Source organism: Amblyomma americanum, chromosome 5 (assembly GCF_052857255.1).
Source record: "Amblyomma americanum isolate KBUSLIRL-KWMA chromosome 5, ASM5285725v1, whole genome shotgun sequence".
NCBI classification, from domain to species: domain Eukaryota; kingdom Metazoa; phylum Arthropoda; class Arachnida; order Ixodida; family Ixodidae; genus Amblyomma; species Amblyomma americanum.
The window spans coordinates 184795898-184809483 of NC_135501.1; the positions used below are offsets into that span (position 1 = coordinate 184795898).

Here is a 13586-nt window from a genome sequence, read left to right on the forward strand (position 1 = left end):
TTTTGTACCTTTATATTAGATTTGAAAATATGAAATCACTACGACGGTTCTTGCGATCGAGCAAGAGGCCCTGAAAGTGCGCATGGCAAACGCTGAATTCTGTCAGGTTGCATTCCGTAGTGTTTTTAGCCTCCTCGCCTGAGGAAAGGGGGGGGGGGGGGGGAATTATTTCTGAGTGTTCGAATGCTGTTGTTGAAGAACACTTAACTCCACCTACAGAAAAAACACGCTATTCAAATTCAATATCATTTGAATGAAGCGTTTGTCCTGCGTTCAGTGTGCGAATATATAAAGCGCTGACTACATTACCTGAGCTCTAGTGATTAACTAGCCGTACCTTCTACATTAAGCACTGCGAGAAGTGTACGTTGACAACGCCCCGCAGTTTAGTTTAATGTTGGTCAGTAGAGGTTTTGTGTTGAACGCCATTGGGTTTTTCCTGAGAAGTAAGCTCAGCAGCAGGAGCACGTTTCGCGTTTGGAATACTCTTTCCGGGGAATTGGCCCTACGGCACCCCTTTGCCATACCGATATATCAAGTTATCTTCGATTTCTGGTGCCATTTTGAAAACCAGTTAAAAGACCCGCAGTGTGACTCGGCGAGTCCAGGATCGCGACAATATGGCGTTGCCCGCCTGCGTCCTCAAATAACTCTTTTTTACGCACCTACTTCCTACCACTTTGTTGTCAATAATGGGCAGCCCCTGCAGGTGTTGCGTTGTGATTCAGCTGCGCCTCTACCGTACAACTCAGTTTAGATGGATTTCGGCGAAATATGAACGCCCGGAAGCAAATCCCTACGGTGCGAATCCTGCTTTTCTTTGTAAAACTAATCAGTCAGGACCCTTAGCAGTAACTAGATTTCTTTACTGCTCTATATGTAGAACGGAAAATTTGACTTCTGGTGTGCTTGAGGGCAGAGTGGGTGAGGGAACAAACACGGGTTAATGACATCCTATTCGAAATCAACAGAAAGAAATGGGCTTGGCAGAGCATGTAATGCAAAGGCAGGATAACCGCTGGTCCTTAAGGGTAGCGGAGTGGATTCCAAGAGAAGACAAGCGTAGCAGGGCACGGCAAAGAGTTAGGTGGGCGGATGAGATTAAGAAGTTTGGGGGCATACGGTGGGCGCAGCTGGCAAAGGACAGGGTTAATTGGGGAGACATGGGGGAGGCCTATGCCCTGCAGTAGTAGTAGTCAGACTGATGATGACGATGATGCGTTTGAGGTTATCACAAAGCCAACGTGGAGATATGAAGCATTCTTCTGAATGCTCTGCCAGGGATCGACTACACTGCAATGATGTACCTCGACTCTCTTTCTCTGTTTCAGTTCCTCCGTGGTTGTTCCATTTTTAAACGTGCTTAACTGCGCGGTGCCAGAACATTTTCCTTCTTAAGAGGTTTCTTTTTGCCACAAGATTAAATGACACAGCTTCAAGTGAAGGGTAGTGGCAAACTGAAAAAAAAGTGTGGCATTTCGCAGATGTGCAGGTCGGGCTTGCTGTACATTGAATTTTATGATGGTAAACAGAAAACCACGAAACGACGTGTGGTAACTGATGAATCAATGCTTTTGCTGACTCCACAAGTGTGCTTTACGGACCACGCGAGCACGTGATGCTAAAGCTTATCCCGCATTTACGTATACACCACTGCCATCATCGCATTAAGTCTACCGGGTGTTTCACCTAAGTCTAAGTTCTCCGCATTTAAGTTCTCACGCCTCCTCCTCAAGTCCTATCCATGGAAGGGGCTTCTATATCTCCCTTCCTGAGCAATCTAATGAGACAGAAATGCAACTTTTTTTTAGCGTATTCGAACTCTGAGGTGTTTGGGCTGGAAAATTTCAAACGCTGAGAGACTGGCGGAGCGACGAGGTCTCATGGTAATTCCGCACTTGGGTAAGGCAGAAGAGGAGGCAACTTAGAGAAACTAAATATGAAGTATCATGCCTGGTTACGTGCCAAAATATTCGCAGTGTATGTGTGCCACGGCAAAAAAAAATGAAACCGGAAGCAGAACCAAAAAGATGCAAGCTGTTTTCTGGCGGTAAGAAGTGTAGGACGCTCTACAAGAATCTTGAGCTGAAGGCAAATAAAACAGGCGCTCTTATTTTTTGCACTCGTGCACGGAGGTATCAACACTACATGCCTTCATAAGTGATATACAAGGACACGTGTTTAAGGAAGGTCAACATCCTTCCACAGATCCATCACGTCCGACCCTTTTGTTTTTTCTGCGATCCAGGCCTTAGTTTCTCTAATCTGATCGGCAGTGAAATGCGCTTTCCAGTCGCCGACAACGCCTTTGCGCACAAATCCGTCACTCTCGTGCGTTGGCACTGATTTGTTCACTATATCCCGGTAGACTTCCAACGACTTGATTGCCTTCTCGGGCGGAAGGTTTACCAAGTCTTTCATAAGTGTTGCCATCTGCTCGTTGAAGACTCCTTGCATATTCTTCAAACTGGAGGCGCTCACAACTTTGCGAAGCAGGTCTGGGTCCTTGCGAAGTTTATTCCCGTAATCTTCGCCCAAAAAGTCGGCAATCTTCAATGTCCAAGCGTCAGTGTCCTTCTTCAGCTGTTCATACGTGAAGAACAACACATTTGAGTCGTTGCGGTGCTCGTACCAGGACAGCAAATTATCAAAGTAATCGCCATAGGATGCTTTCCCGGTAATGAAGAGCTTGTGGTACTTGGCGAAAGATACGTCAGGCTCTGTCTTTGGAGTCATGCTTCTCAAGTGATAGTAGAAGGACACACAGACATCGTAAGGGTTGCGTGTAACATATATGTACTTGGCTTCGGTTGAGTAAGGCTGCTTGTAGAATGGAAGGTGAGTTTTGAGTAGGCCCGGCCTGTGCATCTTCTCGCCTGCTTCTGCGCCCATCAACTCAAGGTAAGGTGAGGCTAGCATGAAGTCTGCGACAGACTTTGGCGGCTGGCCGTCGCTGAGTATGCTGAGGACAAGGTACTGTGTCCATGTTGTCCCACACTTGGGGAACGTTACAATGAAGACGTCGTCAGGTCTTGGCTTATATGCGAGGGCGGAGCGAACAAGGTCTTCATGGAAAAACTTGTGCATCCACAGCCCCTCCACATCTCTGTAACCCTCGAGGTCCATGGCTTGATAAACTGGAGCTTCTGCCTAGCAGCGAACTGCAGAAAAAGACCTGAAATAGAGTGATAAACAGTTTATTGTCCCAACGTACAATGATCCAAGTATTCTTTCACTACCTCTGTTCAATACGAAGAAAAAAAGTTTCAACAGGTTACGCCAAAGAACACGCTCTTGTTAATGTGACCAGTACGCAAGGCATTAGTGCTCTTCCGCTTTACTTGCCAACAATTCGAGCAAAAGGACTGTGTAGCAAATACAATCGAAATAACAAAAGCGACGGTGCAAAAAAAAAAGATAAGGACGCCAAAAATGCAAGACACGCCATTGCCTGCATTCTGTACGTCCGTGTTTTCTGTTTCCGCTGGGTCCCATGTTACTTGCACCATGAACAAGCAGGTACAGAAACACGTACTATCGGGGAAAATTGCCGCTAGGACGCGTGATCAGCAACCAAAGCCAATAGCTCTATTTTTGGGCATTCACTGGAGGCCAGACGAGTGGCGCTTTTAAATTGACAACAAATCGCACTGACTAAAAAAAAAAACACAAAGGGGACGAAGTTGAAGAGATTGGCGCTAGTCCCGTCTATCTCGTCTGCCGTGCCCGTCTTTTCCGTTATCGCGATTTCATGTCAATTAATATCATGAACCAACTCGGCCACCTCGAAGTGCTTGTAATAGATATGTGGAGGTGATAGTCGGGCTCTTGCGCTCGGACCGGAGTTGCTGAAATGACGCCCTCTGACAGTCGGGGTGATTATAAGTGCCTATATTGCTTTCCAAGCCTTCTGGCGGGTTATTTATTTTTTATTTATTTGTTTGACTTGAATTTTCTAATACCGCCGGGCATTACAGGGGGGATTGTCAAAAATACGCTGCTTGTCGCAAAGTACAATTTGCAATGAAGTGCGTGCACAATACAAATGAAATGTACGGCGTCTCAACGACAACGGCACAAGAAAAAGAAAAGGACAACACATGCGCGCACTACTAACTGTTTATTAGACGGAAACGAGGCATATTTATAATCCTCAGAACAAGCATGTGACAGCGCATTATCGCTCCGACCCTCTCCAGCATTGCTCTCAGACACTCAAATATTCTTTCAGATAGCAATCAAGTAAGTTTGGACGGTTAAGTTTGTGGCCTGACACGAATAATTCACCGAGAACCTCACGCACGTGCTGGGTTTTGATGTTGTTGATGGGGGTTTAACGTCTCATAGCGACTCAGACTATGAGGGACGCCGTAGTCGAGGGCTCCGGATATTTCGCCCACCTGGGGTTCTTTAAGTGCACTGCCATCGCACAGTACACGGGCATCTAGAATTTAGCCTTCATCTAAATTCGATCGCCGCGGCCGGGATCGAACCCGCGTGTTGTGTTTTGAGGAGAAGTCTATCCATTGGCTCTCGTCTTTGCGCACACCTTGATTTTGTCGCCGCTTAGGATTTCGCTCCAGGTCAGGAGTAAGATATATACCAAGTAATCTCTATTTCTACTAATTCAGTGTAAGTTCTGACCGGCGATCTAATGTTTAAAAATGAATGATTCCTGCACATGCAATTTTTTTTCAATTACTAACGCACACTAAATAATTTGCCCAAATGAGCTTATGTCTTCACAAATATACATTTTCGCTCTCTCCCTTTACACTTCTGCTCCAACGGCGCATAATATTTTCTTCTTTGGACGGCGAGAATAGTTGCTGTCAGCCTGAAGCGATGAACCGACCGTCTACGACATCGCTAACTGAAGCTGCTTCATTTGAGCCAGCGATAGTTTGAACCTCACTCGGGAAAGAATTCGTTTCTTTGTCGCACTGAGGAGTGATGGGCTACTGAATTGGTTTATAGGGGTTTAACGTCCCAAAGCGACTTAGGCTATGAGAGAGGCAATGGGCTACTGAAGCCCACTTGAAAGAATAGCTCTGTAACAGGTGGTTGATATAAAAAACTTTACGTCCCCAGCGAAGGTCAACGCAATCTTTGTGACTCAAAATGGCGTCTCTCGATCGAACAGTTTGAGCAGACAAATGAGGTGCAATGTTCGAGAGGTGACTTTTTGCCACATTCTCAGGACAAGATTGATGGCGAAAAAACTCAGTGTTACATGTTTCTCGTTTATTTCCTGACTACAGTGCCACGAAAAGGTACGTTTGGCAGCGAAATGTCATAGCTGAGAATTCGGATAAGCGAATAAAAGGCGCAAAATCCGTGATAAAATGTCAAGTGACACTCCAGGGATAGTAACTTCTGAAAGCTGCACCACCCCACGTATCAGCTTTGATATGATAAACATTTATTATCAACGCAAGGTCTGCAATAAGTGTGGAGGTCTCTGTAAAATAAAAATATAGATTGTTACCAGAGGTTTTTCTGCTATTAAGACGGGAAAACGAGGCATCAGCTATCCTCTTTTTAGCGGCTAGAAGTGCGTTGCCAGCATTTCCGGTGACGTCCAAATACTTCAGCACACGGAAGATAACGCCGATCGATCCGCGTCATTCGCTTCAATCGCAACAAGAAGCTATGAAGATTTATAAACAAAACATGACATCAGAAATTTTGTACCGACTGATAAAATATTTGTATTTAAGCGAAATCTGAAGTTCTTGCCCTCAAATCCAGTGGATTACAGAAATAGGCAGCAGGGCTTCGCAAAAAAAAGTTCACAAATAGGTGTTCAAGACTTTCAGCTGATGATTTTGTTTGCACCATAAGTATGTGGCGAACGTAAATTGCCCTTATTCTGAGCGATTATAATTTTGCTCACGCACAAGGACATTTGTTCAAGAATGACATTTATTTCACTTCTATCATGTGTACCACATTTTCACGAAAGCACCTTTGACGAAAGTCTATCGGCTCGAGTCTGGAATTTACAAGTTGATAGATGCCTACACTGATGTGTATTCCTCAACTTGCACGCTTCTCATCTGCATGTAGCCTCTGTTAGCGCCAATTTTTGTTCTTAGCTAATAATTTGTAGCCTAAGTGCCCTTCTTTTTGATTACCTGTTATCCGACCTATACCCTACATCAGCACTTTGTGCAGCCAGCGTTTGTTCCATACAATTCTTTCTTGCTATGCATAGTAAATCCTAAATGCAAGTCGCTGCATAGCCTATTTCTGTTGACTCTCCGCTTATTTTACGCTGCTACACATATTAAGTGTGCTGACCTCAGGCTAAAAGTGCCTTTTTAAGAAATAAGCATATGGCCACGTTTACTCGGAGCAGCTGAAACTAATTGCGCTAAAAAGCAATCGAGCAAACAAACAGTTCAAAGATTGGCGGAGAGCACTAATTGCCGATGGGGATGCTGCAGTCCACACACGCCCATTGCTAACTATTGGTTCCTAGCGTGCTGAAGACTTGCTGAAGACGACAAGGATATCGGCACATTAGATACTGCTTATTCTGATGGAAATGTTTACAGCGCATGTCTTCGCGACTAAACAAGAATGTTTAGGTAAATTGTACCATTCTTCCCAACTACTTCATTTCACTGCATTGTGTAACGGAAAACCGCGGCTGGATAAGAAGACAAGATTGGTGCACTTTAGTGGTAAAGGTAAGGCAAGACGCTTGCAGGTAGTTCCCACGTGAAAGATAACACATTCTCCTCATTCATCCAGTCATAATTTCACAAGTTCCTGGAAACCGCTCAGCCTTTCTTTCGTTTAATACAGTGTTCACGGGAACGGAAATGCCCCTTGGATGGTTTGAACGTCAGTGCACAAGTCAAAGGGGCATTCGATCTTCTGTGCACCTCAACCGTTTTCTTTAATATTGGAGCTGCTTTTGCGTCCACTTTACCGTGTTTAAGTCTTCCTTGTTTTCAATAGAAGGGAAGAAGCATGGAACTGCATAAAGCAAGTAAGGCTGCTCTTGCATTCCACTCCAGCTGACGCAAACAGAAAGCGACTTAACCAGATAAGTGCGTCGTGTCAGGATTTTCACGTAATAATTACTGCGCATTCACGTATCGAATGTACATGAACAGGTTTCCCCTGTGTCAAAAATTTCATCTCCTGCCTTTTCTTCATATTATCGCCAGCCTTATTCAATGTAACCTTTTCTTACTGCGTCGAACAAAGAAATCGCAAACTGATCTCATACCCAGCAATTCTTGAAAAAAGAACATTTTTGAGGATGAAACCGTTTATGAATGCAATTTGTCATATAATGTAAGATTTCACTTTGACAATTATTATATCTGCAGATCACTCGACGGCAGTTTTGTATTGTTTTTCCTATCGTCAAAAGTGTTCCCCATTGTTTTTCTACGCCAGTCTTAACAGTTCGAGCGATCTATGGAAACACTTTAAAAGAAAGATTTTGCTAAGTGTCAGAATAATGGGCCATTACCCTTCAATATCTTCATAACCCTGTCAAACAATTTTCAAATTTTCAAATTTTTGGCCCGACAAAGCTGGACTTCATCTAGCACAACAATGGTTTCTAGGCGGACACCAAAATGCGCATCAAAGTATTAGGGCATCATCTACTTACCGCAGGGAAAAGGAGAGACGCCTTCTATGTGTAATCCGCTTCCGGTGTCTTCGGAACGCTTGAACGCCCTGTACAGCGGCCGCTTACAACGAAATACGAACAAAAACTTCGCTCAGGGGCGCGTTGCGTGTTAGTCGGGCGGGAACGTCTAACCAGCCCGCGCTTGACACGGAAAGGCGTGTGGCCTTGTGGGTATATTGTTGGCGGCAGTCGAAACGGCGAGAGGATACGCGTGACCCTCATATGGGAAGGAGAGGGTGACGTCATCGCGGATATGGGTTCTCTCTCATCCAAGGGCGAGAAACGGCGCGAGCTACGAGACAGCGCCGTTCTGGGCACCCGTTCTCGATACGGGCGCCGTTATCGTGTACGCTCCATCTATATTTGCCGTTGCTTTGCTACGCAGTTGCCGATCTCACCGTTCACTTTTCGCCTATGGGCACTTGCAATGCGGCCCTGACGCTCATTTTTTCTCGCTGATTTCTTTATTTATTTATTTCTTTCTTTCTTTCCCTCTTTCCTTTCTTACTTTCTCTCTCTCTTTCCTTCCTTCATTGCTTCTTTCTTTCATCCTTCTTCCTTTACTTCTACCTCTATTTCTTTTCTTTCTTCCGTCCGTTCTTTTCGTTTCTTTTTCTATTTTTCCTCTTTCGGAACTTGAAATTTCTGGCGGCTACATTGGCGTAGCACTGACAGCGCATTAATTGGCTAGTCACGAGCAGCTGTACTGCGGCATTTCCTGCATGGAAGTCGTCCAAGTAGGAACACCTTATCTCGCATTTGCACGACGCATAAAGTGTATCGAGCGAAAGAAACCGCGATCAGTTCGCAGTGACAAACCGAGACACGAGTTTTAGCCCAACGTTCTCGCGGGTTGCTGGTTTCGTTTAAGACGAAGGTTATAAACTGCGCAAAAAGGATCAGGACAGGCGGTGCGGAAACGAATACGCCCGTATTGTCATGCGCGTTTCTTTCCACTCTGTCGTTGTCCTTTTACGGAGTTTCTGACGTTCCTCCGAAATATAAAATCCGGGAATGGGATAGAAAAGTTCTTCAAGACCCAACACTTGTTTGTTTGTTTGTTTGTTTGTTTATTTTTTGAATGTCTGGCTTTGCGAGCAGACGAGGGGAGCGAGAATGTATTCTCAATGTTAAACTTTGTTCCACAATTTCGCCGGAGCGGCTTAGATACAGTGACGTATTGAGCCCCTAAAGTCCCTGTTGTCTCTTAATACCAGAAGATTATGATCCGGATGCGAAGAATATGATCGCTCACTCAATAAAGGTGTGTACATCATGCTTAAAACAGATGACGTAAGCATAGTTAGACGGGAAAGAAAGAATTACGTGAGTGTTTTCGACGCTTAGTAATCCTAAAGACGGGAAGGAAATAGTACCCAGAGGATATTTTTTAGCGCGAGTGGTGTTTTTGCGACGACCCCCGATGCCAATGTGCACGCAGCAGCTCACACAAGTCACGTGACCTCCGCCGCGCACGCAGCGTAAACCACGCCCTTCGAGCAGGTTTGAGGTCACCGGGTGGGGTGCGCAGTTGTATGACGGTGCCAAACTATTCGAAGTGCCTTTTGCACGCGTCGCTGGAATGTGCGACGCGTTTCACACAGGAAGCTCGCTGCCCGACAGAGTGTGCAACTTTGTTATCGCTCATTTCAGCCACCAAAATTGATTACTATAAGAAGCAGCGAAGAAGACACGAGCACTGAAAGATACGAATATGCTCGATGAGCGCTGGCTCTCAAAAACCTTTATTCGCGATGGTGAACAATTCTGATACGCATGGGCGGCTGGAATCTCTGAAAAAGAAAGGAAAGGGTAAAAAGCATACAGGATTGAACAGGAAACACACTTCTTAGTGAAACCAACTGTGTCTAGGAATGCAAAATTATCAGTGGGTAGTATGGTTGTTTTAATGATGTACTACTTGGGACAAAATTTTCCGGGACGCGAGTTCCGGGAATAGCGTTTATTGTAGCTACACCTTGCTACCCAGTCGCCTGAGATTGTTACCAGAGGAAGGAGCATTTAGGTCTTTCATGCCTTCGTACAATATCAGGCGACTGGGTAGCGTGGTGGAGCTACAATAAGCGTTTTTCCTAGAACTCGCGTCCCAGAAACATTTGTCCCCAGTAGCAGATGTCCGAGGTGTTGGTGATGTGATATGGTTCTACTATCTCCCGCTTTGTGTTGTTGAAGTGTTTGCACAACACTCTTAATGTGCTGAACCTTAGCGAGCACCTTTTCTACGTGACACAGTGGACTGCAACACGTGAATCTGTTGCTGTTGTTGTCGACATTTTTGCTGTGCTGGCGATGGCTTGTGTTCAGACACCGTTTAGGACTCCTGTTTACGATGGTTTAGGACTCCGCATGATATGTCTATCTGACGCGCTAGGCCTCCCTTCGGCAAACTGAACAAATTTTTCATGATGGCCTATAATGCAGCCGTTATGATCACCATGGTTCGGTATCTCGAGCTTACGATGCAAGGAAGAACGACCACAAACATGCGAACCTTACACCGCTTCGCCAAGTTTTTCAGACTTTACGAGAGGTGAGCATACGGAATGTCTTCAATTTTCTTCTTCTTATATCTGATGCGTCCCTGGACTGTGTGGGACTGAATTCTTTCCACTTCTTTAACCATTTGTCCGGAGGTCCGTGCTAAAAGTTGTAGCGGGTAGCTAGCTTCCCTTAATGTGCATACCTGGGCATAGAAGCGGTTGTTTATCAAGTGCTAATATCATTTCTTCACGGTATTCTTGATGGACGATTTAGTTACGTAGTTCTTGGTATCCTGGTGTGATCTGAACTCAAACTGCGGATAGATTTGATTAAGCTTGTATTGTAAAGCAAGCTGACATGGCACGAGAAACGTGGCAAAGCGTCATCAAAATGTGCTTTTGCTCGTTCCATAAAACTGGCTCACATCTGCTCATTGTTGCATCGTAAGATCGAGGCATCGAGCACTGGTGCTCATATCGGCTGCAGCATAGGCCATGACCTAAAAATTTTTGAGTACACCGAACGTGTCGCGTATCAGATAGACTTATCTTGCGGCGGCCAGTACATAGGGCAGACTGGACAATGTCTGAGCCTTCGCAAGCACAGCAAAAATGGCGCAAGCAGCATCCCAGATTCACGAGTTGCGGCCCACTTCCTCACGTTTAGCACAACAGAGTGTTGTAGAGCGGTGTACAAGCACTTGGACAAGACAACGAGGAAGGTGGTAGGGTCATACCACGTCTCCAAACACTAGGACGCATCCATCATTGAACCTAATATATATAATAGGTAATGCGCTTACATTTGCTCGGCACAAGTTGATTTCAGTGAGGACTGTTTGCAGTCTTTATTATTGTCTGCTTGGAAACCTTGCCTTTTCTTTATTTTCCTGGAATTCCAGCCACTGATTCATAATAATAATAATAATATTGTAACGTGCTTCCGCAGAACCTCGACGGAAGAAGCAGAAGATGAAGGACTGACCCGCGGAGAAAGAGGAAGAAAAAGAGAGAGCTGAAGGACGCTGCTAGGCTTCCTGCTTCCATCCTGCTTCGACCGGTCCCCTCTTTGAATAAACCCCCGTGCGTGCAAAGCACGTAACAATATTAATAATAATAATAATAATAATAATAATAATAATAATAATAATAATAATAATAATAATAATAATAATTGTTTTTTTTGGCGAAAGGAAATGGCGCAGTATCTGTCTCATATATCGTTGGACACCTGAACCGCGCCGTAAGAGAAGGGATAAAGGAGGGAGTGAAATAATAAAGGAAGGAAGAGGTTACGTAGTGGACGGCTCCGGAATCACTGATGCATGTCAGAAATGCGTACCATGGCGCATATAGTTCGTTTAGAGCAGGCGCTCGTCGTATGTCTTGGTATCTATTGGTCTTGTGTTTGTAAGCATTGTTTATAATAAGAAATCATTGCCAGCTCACCCTACTGGCCCTACTTCTACAAATATTGAACTCTAGCGCTATGCTACGCAGCTCGAGACACGGCCATTCTCGCTTTGTCGAAGCTACAAAGGGTACGCGTTCGCGCAGCCGTTGGAAGGAAACGCTCATTAGCAGTTGTGTAGTGGTTGGGCACCAGGGTAGTACCACGAAAGAAACAATCAAGGAGGTGGTAAAGAGAGCAGATGTTCCATGAAATTCCCAACGTTTAAGTCAGACATGGGCCGAATTTCTAGATTTACGCAACATGCGTAACCGTTGTATTTTTTCTCTTGAATAAAAATACAGTTTGATTTGGGATATTAATAATTCATTATGGGAGTAATGGCATTCCAGCAGCAGTAACAGTGCATATTGCCGCCGCGGTGGCTCAGTGGTTATGGCGCTCGACTGCTGGCCAGAAAGACGCGGGTTCGATCCCGGCCTTGGTGGTCGAATTTCGATGGAGGCGAAATTCTAGAGGCCTGTGTACTGTGCGATGTCAGTGCACGTTAAAGAACCCCAGGTGGTCGAAATTCCTGGAGCCCTTCACTACGGCCTCTCTCATAGCCTTAGTCGCTTTGGGACGTTAAACCCCCATAAACTAAGTAACAGTGCAGAAGGACGCTTTTTACAAGCTTACTGAATGAATGGCTGTGCTCGCTAGTCGCTTCAGTTCATAACTTTTCAATCATTGTAGTTAAATTATAAATCAGAATTCGCAAGGTGAAAACGTTGGTCGTGTTAACTGAACCAATTCGACAAATTTATGGATTAGATAAAAACTTTAAAGCAGGCGTCCCCATAGCTTGTCACGGATGACAGTGTTGCGGACTAACGAGAAAATATTTGTTCACAATGCTGCAACTATTTTTCTTACCAAAATTTTCAGGTGAAACTCTGCTCTGCGTGTTTTTACGACAGCACGTGCTGTATGCTTGCTTCCCAAAGTTTTCTGTTTATCACGAAAATGCTGAACAAACGTAAAAAGAAGACAATAATTACAAGGCGGATGATAACAGCCAGCTATGGAGAGAATCGTTTCAATCCCATGTATTCATCGGCTGTATCACTCGTGCAGGCTGCTCCGGCAAACCGTCAAGTCTCCCGGCCTCGTGCATCCGAATCCCGCGAAAGCCAGCGCGCGGCGTGTGAACATAGCTGGGCGCCAGGTACTGTTGTTTTCGAGCGGTTTTGGAAGTCTTTCCAGCGTCCTCTCATGCTATATCGAAAGTGCAAACCGCCACGCGCTCGGGATGTTCGGCAATGTTTCATTGACGCATACTGCGTGTGCTTGCTCGATGGACATTGTGTGGCGTTTGCTGTGAATTCACGGAGAAAACGTTCATGGCAAGCTGGAAAAATGTCGCGTCTTTTTGGCCGCATCGTGTTTCAGGGGGGGGGGGGGGGGGTGATAATGGCCGTTTGGGGGCGAAAAAAAAAACAGACAGGAAACTCACCGGAGAAAACTCGGAACGCGATTTCTAAATCTCCGTGACCGCAGCTCGTCTAGCCACGAAGATACAACATCACGTGCACACGCTTGCGTCGAAGGTGACGAAACGTAATAATGCGTGCTTTCTTGGAAGAAGCATCACTTCTTGCACGTGGCCATGCAATTATCTGCGATGTTTTCCCCGTTCATCGAGTAACGCCGGTGACCAGAGAATCGAAATAAACATGTCATCCTCGACACGTGCGATGCGTGCGTGCAAGTACCTGAAAAACTTCCGTGTGCTAATTCATAGTGCTGTAGCATCACAAGAACATAGACAGAGTGACGACAACACAAGTGCTCACTAACAACTGACAAAACTTATTAGAAGCACAGAATATATAAATAAAAAGACCAGCGGTTACATACGCAGTCCAGAACAAGGTCATAAAAGCGCCAGGCAAATAGACGTCATACAGCACCATGAATCTGTCTGTTATCATGAGTTAAATGCTCTTTAAAGATAATAAACCTCAGCGGTAAGTAG

The 13586-nt window shown here is 45.1% G+C and overlaps 1 protein-coding gene across 1 annotated transcript; it reads right to left on the reverse strand.

Moving 5' to 3' along the window:
* Positions 1-2016: 2016 nt before the first annotated feature.
* On the reverse strand, positions 2017-7819 carry LOC144133170 (amine sulfotransferase-like). The gene is made up of 2 exons (XM_077666054.1): positions 7637-7819; positions 2017-3175 (listed from the first exon to the last, which is right to left on the reverse strand). The coding sequence occupies exon 2, from the start codon at positions 3124-3126 to the stop codon at positions 2182-2184; it is 945 nt and encodes a 314-aa protein (XP_077522180.1). The 5' UTR covers positions 3127-3175; positions 7637-7819; the 3' UTR covers positions 2017-2181.
* Positions 7820-13586: the final 5767 nt, after the last annotated feature.